This window comes from Carica papaya, chromosome 9 (genome assembly GCF_054855325.1).
Source record: "Carica papaya isolate Zhongbai chromosome 9, ASM5485532v1, whole genome shotgun sequence".
Classification (NCBI taxonomy): domain Eukaryota; kingdom Viridiplantae; phylum Streptophyta; class Magnoliopsida; order Brassicales; family Caricaceae; genus Carica; species Carica papaya.
Genome location: NC_142317.1, coordinates 34205810 through 34219497, shown reverse-complemented (window position 1 = coordinate 34219497; position 13688 = coordinate 34205810). Strand labels below are relative to the sequence as shown.

The 13688-nt window shown below is 33.6% G+C and overlaps 1 protein-coding gene across 4 annotated transcripts; it reads right to left on the bottom strand.

The window, feature by feature from the left end:
• Positions 1 to 3020: 3020 nt before the first annotated feature.
• On the bottom strand, positions 3021 to 12914 carry LOC110819741 (RNA-binding KH domain-containing protein). 4 transcript variants are annotated; one of them, XM_088211297.1, is made up of 10 exons: positions 12697 to 12914; positions 12076 to 12134; positions 11144 to 11195; positions 10194 to 10798; positions 8713 to 9207; positions 6384 to 6626; positions 6020 to 6286; positions 4970 to 5025; positions 4781 to 4874; positions 3021 to 3518 (listed from the first exon to the last, which is right to left on the bottom strand). In XM_088211297.1, exons 4-10 carry the CDS (start codon positions 10779 to 10781, stop codon positions 3387 to 3389), a joined length of 1875 nt encoding a protein of 624 aa, XP_088067423.1. In that variant the 5' UTR covers positions 10782 to 10798; positions 11144 to 11195; positions 12076 to 12134; positions 12697 to 12914; the 3' UTR covers positions 3021 to 3386. The 4 variants fall into 4 exon arrangements, with proteins under 4 accessions (XP_088067423.1, XP_021904740.2, XP_021904743.2 ...); XM_022049048.2 differs by lacking the exon at positions 11144 to 11195; XM_022049051.2 differs by lacking the exon at positions 11144 to 11195 and having other exon boundaries at positions 6384 to 6623.
• Positions 12915 to 13688: the final 774 nt, after the last annotated feature.

The window sequence follows — 13688 nt, the reverse complement described above, 5'->3', positions numbered from 1 at the left end:
TTCAGTTTTCTGTTTCTGACTGATCATTTACTAAATACAGAAATGTGGAAAACTAAAACAGTAGTAACTTCATTTCTGACTTCATTTTTCGGTTCTCTCCAACTCTGCGGGGATGGTAACTCTTGATTCATCATATTGCATATATCATTCAAATATTATTTTTATCCTTAATTATCATTACCCTCTTCATATATAAACATATACAAACATAAGATGATCAAAACTATGAAACCCTGATCCATACATGGTTAAAAAGTTAGTTTCCTTGTTTAAAAACTTTCTTTTATTCGTTTTCCTACCACTCAAAGAGTCCGACAATATTAGCATTATAACCAAAAAATATTATGTCAGTGAAGTAAGGACCGACAAAGAACTGTCGAATGTCTCTAATACCCAGCAACAAGTTGCCCTTTGCTCGCGATGAAATATTAATCACTTCGAAAAACTGTTACCAGCTGGACTATACCAAATTATTTTTCCTGTTCACAACCTGCATGATTTTGAAAATAAGCGGATGCGATAACAAGATGACACCGTGAGATGCTCCTGGCAAGGCATCAATCGAATCCTCAACATGAACCAGGTAGTTCATCTTTAACTGGACTAACATAATGGTAAAAACAAAAAGACAGAGAAGGGGAGAAGGTGTTCTTACTGTTACATCAACCACTAGTTGACAAATCCAAATTCAACATCATCAAGGCAAACTTTTTACATATCAATCAAACATAAGGTATTCTCAAGTTTTACCTACCTACTCTAGTTCTCTCTCTCTCTCTATATATATATATGTATGTATATGCATACAACCAAGAGGGAAAAAAAGAAAGGCTACTCCCTGCAAATATACCGAGTGAATCATCACCAACGAGCCCCAGCATTAACAACTAAAAATCTGAAGAATATGAGCCACAAACAAAAACTAACCAACCCCCTGCCTAATATGAACTTATCTAAGTGTAGAAACACCTATTTGTTGAACTGACTAAAGCAAGAACGGGGATGAGTAGTCAATTCAGAATGACTGCCAGCTACAGTGCAAAGCCAGATAGAGGGAGGGAAATGAAACCAGAACAGACGGAGAGAAGAATCGCAAAGAGTGAACCTACTCACAGCTCTAAACAGAAGAGCACTTTGGCAGCAAGCACATTTGGATGATCTGCCTTAGGAAATTTCCGTCCTTATTTCAACTAGTCTTTGTTTGAAAATAAAGTTCAGAACAGAAAAGCAGTATAAATAGCATTCAACCTAAAAAAGCTAAAAAGAATGTGTACCCCGAAGTTACAAACAACACCGACCTAAAAGGTCTTGAAGTTGGAATAACATGTTTTCATGCAAGTATTGCAATCAGTCTAAGAGGCTCTGTGGAACAAAACAAATGGAGGGGCAGAAGGTCATTCGCTTTCTAACTGTTGATCTGATAATTAAAGGGCAGACAATGCTGTTACCACTGCAGTTTTTATTTATCTGAACTCCAAACCAGGGTTCAAACACAGAATCGGATCAATTATGAGCCACTTTACATTCCAGATGAGGTTTCCTCAGGGAGGAAGATAGACAGGCACTGGTGTAACGTCAACAAGATGCAAATTGATAATCTGATTATCTAAAATTTGCAAGGAAACACTGAAAGACACAAAAAATTGTTCTGCAGCTGCAGCTTTGTTTAGCGACGAAACATGAGGATGGAGAGAAGATTTTCTCAGGGAAAAAAATCTTCTTGTAATCAAAGAAAAAAAGAAACTCTCACAGGTAAAATAAAATTTTACACCCAAAAAAAGGGTCTAATGGAAACTAAAATTTACTTGAAAACAAGGGTCTAAATGTACAAAATATTCCAAATATGATAATGGTATGATTGAGATCCACAGTATACTTGAGTCACAAATTCAACAAAATGAAACCACTGGCTGCTAATCTCAAAAGGAACATAATCTTCTGAACAAATTAAAAACTGTATCAATGTGATTAGGCTCGGAAAACCAGTCATGTCAATTGATGATCTTTCAGTCATACCTTATAAAGGATGACCGGTTCAAGATGCTAACCAAAGTTTTATTTTGGGCAAACACCATCATTACAGAAAGTAAATGCAGTAGAGTACCGCAATCCATTGAGATATAGTATGCTGCAAGTGAATATTGCAGCAAGAAACAAATCCTAATTCTCGATGACTAACCCTTCAATCCAGTCCATATAACGTCTTTGTCAGGAGATTGGGAAAATACATCTCAAGTGCATTAATCAGTAGGTATGGAAGTATAAATGCTAGATCCCCAAGGACAAATGATTGATTTACTCATTCAAAACAATTTATGTGAACGACTCTTTTACAGAATATATCATTTCAGAGCCCACAAATGAATTGTGGATCTGCTCAACTTTTTTTGTCTGTTAACTAATCAGGTTCAGAATCCTTTAGACCAAGCTTGGTGAGGCAGCAGTACCTCCCCAGTAACTTTAACTGACTGAGAATAGAGAGGCATAAAATGAAATCCTAAGCATTCTGCTCTATAGAAACCTCCTGGAAGGTCATCTTAAAATATAACTCGGGAAAAGAAATTAAAGAATATATAGAGGCCATTCTTAAAACTAGCATGACTGATTTCAAAGGCAGCATCAACTAAATTTTCTATTAAACATGGAATGAGAAGCAAATCTTCATGAGCATTTTTATAAGAAAAGAAGAAATCTTCATGAACATACTAAGAGAAGACAGAATGAGGAAGGAATTTGAGATAAAATACTACGTCATGAGTTACCTTTTTCACTGATATAGTCACAAACACAGGAACATGAGACAAGAATATGAATCATGAGAAAAAGAGTGGAGAATATCAATGCTCTGCGGAGCTGACTATAGCTTATACAAAACCACGTGACTATTCAAACTAAGAAGAAGGAATATAATTAATCACGTTAAACTTAGCATCATCAGAAAAATCTGTCGGTCAAGCAGCTGAGAGCAAATGAGAGTGGCCAGAAAATAAAACGCAAATATAATGAGTTGACAATCATGATTGAGAGAAAAATCCTAGCGCAAATATCAATTTAGAGTAACAATTTTAGAAATAAGATTTGACTCAATACTGAGCAGAGTACTGTAAGGAAAAGATCCTAAATACTTCTAAGATAGCCCGAACATCGAACAACTTAAGCAACAGAGACGGAACCTAAGTCACATGTACGTTAAAACAGTAGTATATCTTCCCCGATAACCTTGGTATGCACTGTTATGGAAGAAACATGAGAGGCCCAGTTGAAGAAATCCTAGGATTTGAGGATCTCTCCAGAAATGAACCTATAGGAACTATGGAGCATAATGCGAGAGGATTTTGAAGACCTTTAACTATTCATCTTCAAATATCAAGAAGTACCCTCAAATGTCAAGTGGCCATAATAAATGCCTGAATCAAGTTTTCAGCAGCACGCTTCTGATCAGGTGTGCCAGATATAAGGGCAATACGATCACCCCGAGAAGATTTGGACTCAGACATTTCAACCATTGCTCCTGATATCTGAAAGAAAAACGAACACGGGGATTTAAACTAGATTTAAAAAGGGCAAGGACAAAATGTTTTTTGGCTAATGAAAGATGACTAAATACAAGCGAAAAAACTATCAATAAGAAGATAATACATGGTAAAAAATTTTTGTCCAACCTCACAAGAAAATTTTTGGTCCAAAGATACCAGAAAAAACATGTAGAAGGCAGTGCAATAATAAAACCAAATCATGAAAATTAACCACAATTTGCCCATAGTAAAATGACTCCTTTAGGGATTAATTGGGGGGTTGCAGGGTCAATGAGGGATGAGCTATGGGCGTGGGCGTGAATTTGTATAACTTATCTCAATCTTGTCCCTATATCTATTTTTTGGGTGTTTTGGAAGAAGAGAAATGCTAGACCTTTTAAGGGAGTTAAAAGGGGGAGAATGTTATGTTAGAGAAAGGTAGTTAAATACTTTTGGTTCTTTAATTTTGGATCATGAAATTTATAGAATGGAAGATTTGGGAAGATTTTGGGAATGTTATTGATCTTCTAATTGACTTATAAATTTCTTCTTCGTACATGGACAGTAACCCCCGGGTATCTTTGTTAATATTTATACCATACACTTTTTATCTCAAAAAAAAAAAATCCACTTGGTCGCTTGCCAATGTTTCTTCCCTTGACTAGATATGAACTTGCTAACCACACTATGTGTGTTAAGTTTGGCCTAGTACACCATTCCATACATCAAATATCAAACCACATTAGCATAAATTCCTATGTGATATTGATTTTGAGATAGGCCTATAGTGAATAATATCATGATATTTTTTTCAGTACTTTGGTTTCTAATGCAATCATATTAAGTGCGATACTTAAGACATCTAGATGTGACTCTTAATTATAAAAATTATTTTTTTTCTCCTAAGGAGAAGTCTTATTTTGTTACTGTTTTCTTATAAGCAAGCAGTCATATTAGGTTTTATAGACATCCTGTAAGTATATGGATAATTTCAACCTAGTTATTTATATTGTTGAGAATAAATCAAGTTGATATTCCCTCATTGATTGGGTCATTAATAAGCTGGTGTTTGTGGTTGTTATCAATCCATGCAGTTGTAAATTAGACTTTCTTTCTCTCTTCTGTATTTTCCAAACCCTAGTCTATTGTGTACTAGATCATAACCACAATGCCAATGCAAAACAAAATAGAATGGAAACAAAGAATTATAAGACTGCTTAACCAACGATAAAAATCGCCATTAACTAAAATATGCATGAAACAACCTTCCGAATGTTGGCCAAATTGGATCCTCCTTTTCCCATAACCTTGCCCACTGCACTTGCAGGAACCAAAATTTCAAGAGTTGATGGAGATAATCTGCGTGAAGGCAAGACGCAGAATTAGAAAGCAAATTCAGATCTAAAGCATAAAATCAGGGGAGAAAAAACTTCCTCATAAATATAAATGATTACCCTCCATACAACTTGGATGAATATGACATTGTAGATCCATATCCAGTTTCTCCCATCTACTCAGAAGAAATAAAATTAAATGAATTTAAACAGATGGAACATAAAATTAAACTGGAGGAAATTTAATTCTAGAAAACCAACATAAATTTGATTATAGAATCAATAAACCAAACAAAGGCCATATGATCCAAATGAATACAAGTAGACGGATTTTTGTCATAAAAGAACCAAGAGATCACAATAAAAGCCTCAAAACCAAGCACCCAAGCTAATTAATAATAAATTAAGAGTACATATCGTGCAACAGAAAGATCAGCAACAAGGCAGCTTACACTAGCCGCGCACTTAACGAGTGCTGAGAAAATGATATGTTCAAAAATTAATGAAAACAAATTAATGCATCATCTTATTACGATCATATGAAACCCACCATCTAATTCAACAATTACTCTAAAACAAAAATCGCAAATTATAGTTTCATCCCTTGTGATTTGGCTTGTTTCAAAATAAGTCATGTTATTTGTTCTTATTTGTTTTTTATTTAAAAAAATTGTTTTTATTTGTTTGTGACAATTCACCACATTGCAGTTTCACTAATGGACAAAAAGGGCAAGTTGCTACTCTAGTGATCATAGAAATCGTATATAGATTTGACATTGTTTCTTGTTTTTTTTTTAACCATAGCTGATAAATTAATGCAAATTCAGTATAATTTATAGAGTTTTAGTATTTCAAAAAGGCCTATATATGTTACGAATGACTATTTGTCAGAATGAAAAAGAACAATTTCATAATTTTTTTTATTTCAAAAAACAACTGCATGATTTTTTTAAATTTTATCCGCAAGAAATAAGCAGCCGTTAAAGTAGCAAAAACCATTCCATTGTTTAATTATGAAACTTCAAAGTAATGAACTATCAGAAAATCAACTACAGTGCTTTATTTTAAGATTGGCCAAACCATAAGGACCAAAGTGTAATTGGCCATGCAATATCAAAGAATAACTAGAAATGCTGGTAATGAACACAATATAGTGCAGTGATAACATACCGGCAAACTTCCATATCCATAAAGGCTGCTTGAGGAAAACATGCCTAAGCCACTAGCAGTTTCTGCCCTTTGATCATAACCGAGAGGAGCAACTGGAGGAACAGAAGGTAATAAGGAGGACACTGAAAGACCATTGCCACCTGAGTACAGAGAATCAGCTCCAACAGCAGTGTTCCGACCACCATCCTTATCTTTCAGAACATCATCCCGAAGCCTCAAAACAATTTGTATAAGCGCATCTCTCACAGTAGCAACTTCTCCAACCACCTACCATACACAAAGTTAACTCATTTCTTTTATCAAAAAAAGATATGCAAAAAATACTGATGTAGGAGTACCTTACAAAATTCAAAAAAGAACACACCTCAACAAGCTCATCACTAGCATCGGCACACTTAGGCTTCTCCCCTTTTGAAATACGAACATCAGCTTTTGTCCTTTTCCGAATTTCATTTATAATTGAACCACTTTTTCCTATGATACATCCAATAACTTTTGATGGAACTAGAAGTCGCATTGAAGCAGTCTCTTCATCTTCATCATTAATCTTCCCTAGTAGCAGCAAAACAGCTTCAACAGCCATAGACTTCAAATCATCAGGTGACTGCTACACATTAGACACATTATATGATCAGTTGACTAAAGGAAGAATACCACTCACATCATGTCGGCAAAAGAAGACAACATGTTTTCCCACCTAGTGCAATGCAAACAAATAAAAAGTGGGAATTGACCAAATTAACTAACCTAATGGTAAGTGCGATACATTTTTACATCAAGTAAATTGAGATAACTAGCAGAATGAAAACACATTAAATGTCCTTTGAGAACAACATAAAGAAATGACTTTGAACTTGAAATGAAAATTACCAAAAAGTAGCAACTAAAATCAGGAACCACTAAGATTGATATCTAACAACTAAGTATAACCTCAAGAACTTACTGATGCAGAAGAGAAAGAACTTCAACTGGAGAAATATTTATGTAACTTTGATATTTATGTATTATTAAAGATATTTAGTTAGAAATTATTGAGTATACGCTAATACTAAGTATAGCTCAATCATTTCTTATTTAATTTGGTAGGGATCCTGCTTTGCTAATTGTTTTTCTATTCAGATATCCTAGATATATTGAGTTATTTCAAACCCTTATAAATACACAAATGATTCATCATTGTTATTAAGGTAGCATTTGATTTCATAAAATTCAGTCCGATGTTTGTGGCATAAAATGATAATTAGAACATACCAAAAGAGTAATTCAGAGAACAAGTTTTTTCTTTATTTTGGTGGGACAAAATAGTTCCTAGCATGTTCAGAACTCAATTTTTTAAAAAATAAAAAGTATAGGATGTATATTTACTCCTCTATCTTAACTTCTCATGCTTTTTATTTCAAAAAAAAAATATTTACTTGCCTATCTTTAATAATCCTAACACGTCTATCTTAAATTCCACTGTATATTTTCTTGTATATATGACATCATTTTTTCCTCACCTTTCTCCTAAAGGGCTCAGTGTTAATCATATAATAATTATATCATTATTTTCTAAAATCATTTACTATAAATAGTTTGAACTTTGTCAAAAGAAAAATTAACTCAATCAAAAGTTAGTAAGAATTACCATTACCAAACAATAAAATAATAAGAATCTAATTTATTAATATATAAACATATAATTTTTTGTCGAGAGAAAAAATATTAACAATATTAAAGGGCACCAAGGGGGCTCCACCAAATACAAAATTACGAAAAGGAGATGTCGAAAAACTCAACAATACCAACATCATCCAAAAAAGGAAGGCTCCTGTACTAAGATGAAAATTCTGAACCAGTAATCTCATAAACTGTTCATTAACTACCAAATATCCTTTCTAGCACGTGAACTACCAAAATATTACACATGGAGTTGACATGGAGAGCATTTTGATAATTATACAATAATTAAACATAATTTGTAATATTCACCCCAACCAAACATAAAAAGACGAATTTTTCAGCTCAGTCCCGTCCATACCAAACACATCACTTGTTTCTCTTGTTTTACCCTATTTTGTTTACTTCTACTAATTTAGTTATTTTATTTCATGAAACATTAGCTAAGGCTCGTTATTGTTATTTAGACACCTTAACTTGATACAATTCCTCTAAACTTGAGAATGTACTAAACCTCTCCTTCCAAACCCATAAAAAGAATCACCAGAAATTTTCTTGGTGACAGAAAGCCAGCCAAAAAACAACATGAAAATCAGGGCAGAGTGGACTTTCTCTCCCTAGAGTCTCACTCTCTCTCCTCTATCTTCTATTGTAACTTTTGTCGCTATGAATAAAATATACTGATATTCCCTCATTGTTGGAGTGCCTCACAACCTTGTAATAGAGGTTATGACAACAATGTGAATCTGGTTGTTGGTTTTTTCAACATTTTAATTTTCGGTAATCAATCCTTATGATCCTTGATTGGAACTTTTCTGTCTTTTACATCAATAACCATAAACAAATTTGACAAGACAACACATAACTAGACCTGTTACAAGATCTCTATGCAAAAGGATTCGCAAATCAAGTCACTTAAAGTATCAATTAACAAGAGAGAATCAAATCAGCTTCCGCTCTTCCCATTTTGAAGGCAGCTTGAAGTTTTGCAATCATAATTGGCTTAAATAAAAAATGAGAAAGAAGGACCATACCTCTGTTGCAGTTACAGTGATGATACACTCATCAGAATCAGCCTTAGTATCATCAACCTCAATACGGGCACCACTTGCCTGCCTTATGCTTTTAATGGTACCTCCTCCTTTACCAATGACACGCCCAATCTTATTGAAGGGACATAAAACTCTTAAGATTAATTCCTCAAATTGAGATGCACCACTAAAACTGGAAACTACAGGGAGAGCAGATGAATACACAGGCCATGCACTTCCTGCGTCTGTGTAACTCTGAATATCTGGTATTGGCGCTGCACCTAAGATTGGTGGAACTGACCTAGATGGGAGAATAGGATCCGCATTTGGATATAAGCCACCAGGTGGATAAATTGGGACATCTGAATGAATAATAATGCTTGGCGCTACTTCTGGAACCGTTGTCTCTAGAGGAATATCTTCTCTTGGAGTGAACTTATACATGATTGCAGAAACCGCAAAAAGTGCCTTCTTCACTGCCTCTGATTCTCCAGATATCTATTCAAAGAGAAAAACAGAAAATAAAATTCACAATAAAACTCCCAAAATAAATGACACCGTGGGAGAAGTACGAGGTAACACCCTCGGAGAAATACTAGAAAGGCATGAAGAAGCTAGAGAGCAGATAATAATTTAACAAAAGTATACATGAATACTCATTGATTCAGTCATAAAATCTGTTTATACCTTGATACCAACATAAAAACTCAAACATAGGCCTCTATGATAGTTCTGACATCATTTGCAAAAAATAGACTACACAAAAAATTTCGAGGAAGAGCCTAGCAGAAGGCACCGTGTAAGATAAAATTGACTGCAATTTCAGTTTAATAAAGAACTGAACCATGAAGAGCATCTGGAAATTAAATAATGGAAAAGTTTTCACATCCATCATTCTATCCAGCTAAAAACCACACAGAAAAAAATCTTTGTAGGCTCTTTTTGTGAATTTGGTTACACCTGGGTGTGAATCAGGCCCCTACACCAACTCCAGGGCCAAGTAAATGCTAGAGTCTTAAAGCCCAGGCAAAAAGTGATTGTTAAGGTACATGAAACAATAGAGGCCCTATTTGAAAGGGTATCAATTGTTTTGGTTCAGTTATGATAATGCAGTTAAGACAAGAAGCTCAGTCAAGTGATGATAGGGCAGTTAAGACAAGAAGTCCATGTATGAAATGTACCAACATTTTAAGTTAACATTCCAAAGTTTTTAACTAAAGGTAATGAATCAATAATATGTGGTAATTCAGAGATTCGGATCATAGATTTAAATCATCCAAGCAATTGTTACAGAAAATGAGTCAGCTACTTTACATGGGATCATACGAGAAGATCCAGGGAAAAAAAAAAAGAACAACATTTTGTACACAGTGCATCAATTACATGACCACCCATCATCTTTTCACAGTTTAGTAGCTATATGCTTTATTTAAACTTTCAATGCAATATCAAATGCTTTATTACAGGTTATAGCTAATACTAACCAGAACAAAGTTGTCGAACTCCATGGCACATGAGTGTGTTGGGTCTGATGTGTCCTTGGCAGTGACCTTAATGTTTGTCCTTGTCTTACTCCTAAGTTTTTTGATGGTTGCCCCAGCCTTACCAATGATATTTGCAGACTGACTAGAAGGGACAAGAATTTGACATTCCTCCTTATCTTTTGGTTTCTTATTGGCATCTCCAATATTTGCCACTGCATTTGCAATTGCAGCATGAACTCTGAGAAGAGCATCCTGAGCCGCACAAAGAGGTTCCCTGTCACTGAATTCATCATCTACCTCAACTTCTTCTTTCCCCTTAACATAGCAATATACTATTATGACCCTATGATTCGCCCCAGGGAATGGGTCCACCACTTTGATCTTTGCTCTCGTCTCTTGCCTAATGGAGTTTATGACTTTACCACTCTTACCAATGACACTTCCAATCACCCCATCTGGGCATAGAATTCTATAAAAAACTAGTTCATCATTACCCTTTTCATCTCTTTCATTAAGACGCCGCTTTTGATTCTTATTGTCCCCATCATGAGCTCTTTGAGGTCGAAAGCGCTTCCCATTCTCGCCCATTTTTTAAATTTAAACTCCTGGAAAAACAAACAAAACCTAAGTGCAAGCCAGATATAAAAGTAAACAATAATGTTCTCCTTGTCCCACTTACCATTTAATTGACAAGAAATAAGAAAGCAATAGATCATATTTATAAAGAGATTCGGGAGCCATTTATATAGACTGATTTGCCTTTCCTTTTCTTTTTTCTTTTTTTCCGACTTAAAGAGGATCACGTTATCCTCCATCTGATTTACTCTTTTCTTTCCTAATGTAGGACAAATAGGATTAATTTATCCAATCAGGGATTTGGGAATTAAAAAATTTAGATATCACACCTAGGGTTTCTTAGACATCAAAGGTAAGAAGTCTTAAGCACTTACTAAGAAATTGGGAAAATCCAGATATCATACCTCGGCTTCTATGGCATCACACCTAAAGGCAGATTGAGTCACTCAATCAATTATGAAAAATTCTTAAAAAAAATATTATCGAATAACTGAATGATTAATACATGAAATTACTAAACTATTTATAATAGTCTTTTCTTGTCTATAATTAAACTAGGGAATGGTAAATTAGTAGAATTAGGAATACTAATTCTAATACAAATTGTAAAATACTAATAAGAATAAAAATCCTAATCAGTCAAACTATAATAATACTCCTCAATAATATATATTCCTAAATATCATAGCAGTTTTGCATTTAATATGATTACAATTTCTAAACTCTATTACTAGCTCATTCTGCATCATTTCCTCTTTGTAACAATACTTGATTTAGCCCAAAAACAGAGCAACATGGTAAGGTTTATCTCCAAACCTACATTGAATAACTTGACTCCCTTCTTTTCTTACATATATGCATAAGCTTGACTCTCATTCACTTTATCCATATACAACTAACTTGCCGATCTACACTAAGTTTGGGACTTCTTAGGCAAAGTAAACGAAGAGTTTTTAGAGGAAACTTACGTAACATAAGGTTAAACAAGGTATATAATCAACCTTTGTTTGGAAATTCATTTTAATAACGAACACAAGGATTCTTCCAAGCCCATTTGTTCAAATGGAATATTACAAAAAGGGAAAAAATGGCTTTACCTACTAAAATACATTTTGCAAATTGCAACATTTATGGCTAATATTTTGGAAAATGTGAGAGTATAAAACTGACGATAAATGACAGATTAATAAAAATAGATACCAAGTTCAGAAGCACGAGATACAAATAAACGTGTACATATATTCTCTACGAAATCTAACTCCAATTAGTATGCTACGTTAACAATATGACACAAAAGTAATCTTACCTCTAGCAGGGAAGTAGTTGAGGAATTCTTACTCAATCCTCCTAGACCAGTTGAAGGATCTATTACCATCCATACGCAAAGTAATAAAATTAGAAATTCAGCTTCACCATTTTGAACAAACTACAACGCTAGGCACTCAAACGAAACCCTAAGCACAAGGCGGGAGCGGACAACGTGCACCAATTTTGCCAATATTCGCAAATTAAGAGGGAAAAATGCAAATTTTCAAAAATTCATCAAAAAGCATAGTAATACAACAACGGTTTAAAACGACCCATGAATGATTATCGATAAACCCTAAAGAAAAGTTGATCCAAAAATGTTGAGAACTAATACGTTATTCATCGCATCGACGGAAAACCAAATGCAAAATTAAGAACCCCAGCGTATAAACTAACGCGACAATATCAAAGTTCGTTGAAATTGCATATGTTTCAAATATAAATAAAAGAAATCTGATGATAATAATAAAAAAAAAAACATTACCTAGTCCCTTCTCAAGGACTAGAGCCAAAAAAAAAATTGAGAGAACCCTCGGAGAAAGCGAGAGATAGAATTTTCAAGGAGAGCTTCTTCAAGGCATATATCTTGATATTGCTAGGGTTAGAGAGAAATGCTTACCTGAAGCAGCGGTGTGAATGGACTTTCGATCAGATGGAAGGGCTGAAAGCAACGATTCTGATGACAAGAACGATGATTGATTGTGAAAATCGAGGAACTTCAATTTCCACTGCAGGGAAAACAGTGTGCCGAGAAAATCTTACGGTACTGCTGTAAAGTGAGAGACGAGTTCTCCATCTCTAGGGCTAATAAGATGGAGCGGGATAAGCTTAGCATGGTTAGAAGATGTATAATTTATTTAAATATAAATTTAATAAATAGTATAAAAAAAAATAATATGAAAATTATAAAATGTACCATTGAAATAATTAAATAATTTAAAATATAATACAAATTTAGATATAGAAAAATATTTTAATATAATTTTTTAAAATTTATTGTTAAATATTTATTACTAGGTCTATACATTCAATATTTATTTATAAATAAATAATTTAATTACAGTATAAAATTATAATATAATAAAAAATAAAATTTCAAATAAATTAAAACAAATATAACTAAACGTAAAAGAAAAAAATTATTAAATTAGTTTTTGAACTTCGATACTTATTGCAATTACGTATTAAAGAATAAAATTGTATAAATTATAGTTTTCTTATTTTATCAAAGTTAGTTTTATGTTTGACGAGAATAATACGATACGACAAATAATATTATTATTTTTTATTTATTATATAGTCGACTAATCATTAGAACGTGTTAATGTCAAATAATTTAGTTATTTATCGTATGTAGATGAATTAAGAAAATTTTAAATCAAACTTCTAAATTTTTATATCATTTTCTGAAATAATATTTAAAGTTTGGCAACGATAATTTGGTATATCTATTATACCATCGTTAACAAAAACGTTTATAATTAACTAATTGGTCAGCTCGGATAATAAATGCAAGTCATATTCCATTCCTCCGCAACCTTGTGAATGGTCGGGATGAGAAAAGTGAACTCAAATAAGGGCATCACGTCTATCCCATTCATTCGTAGGCTT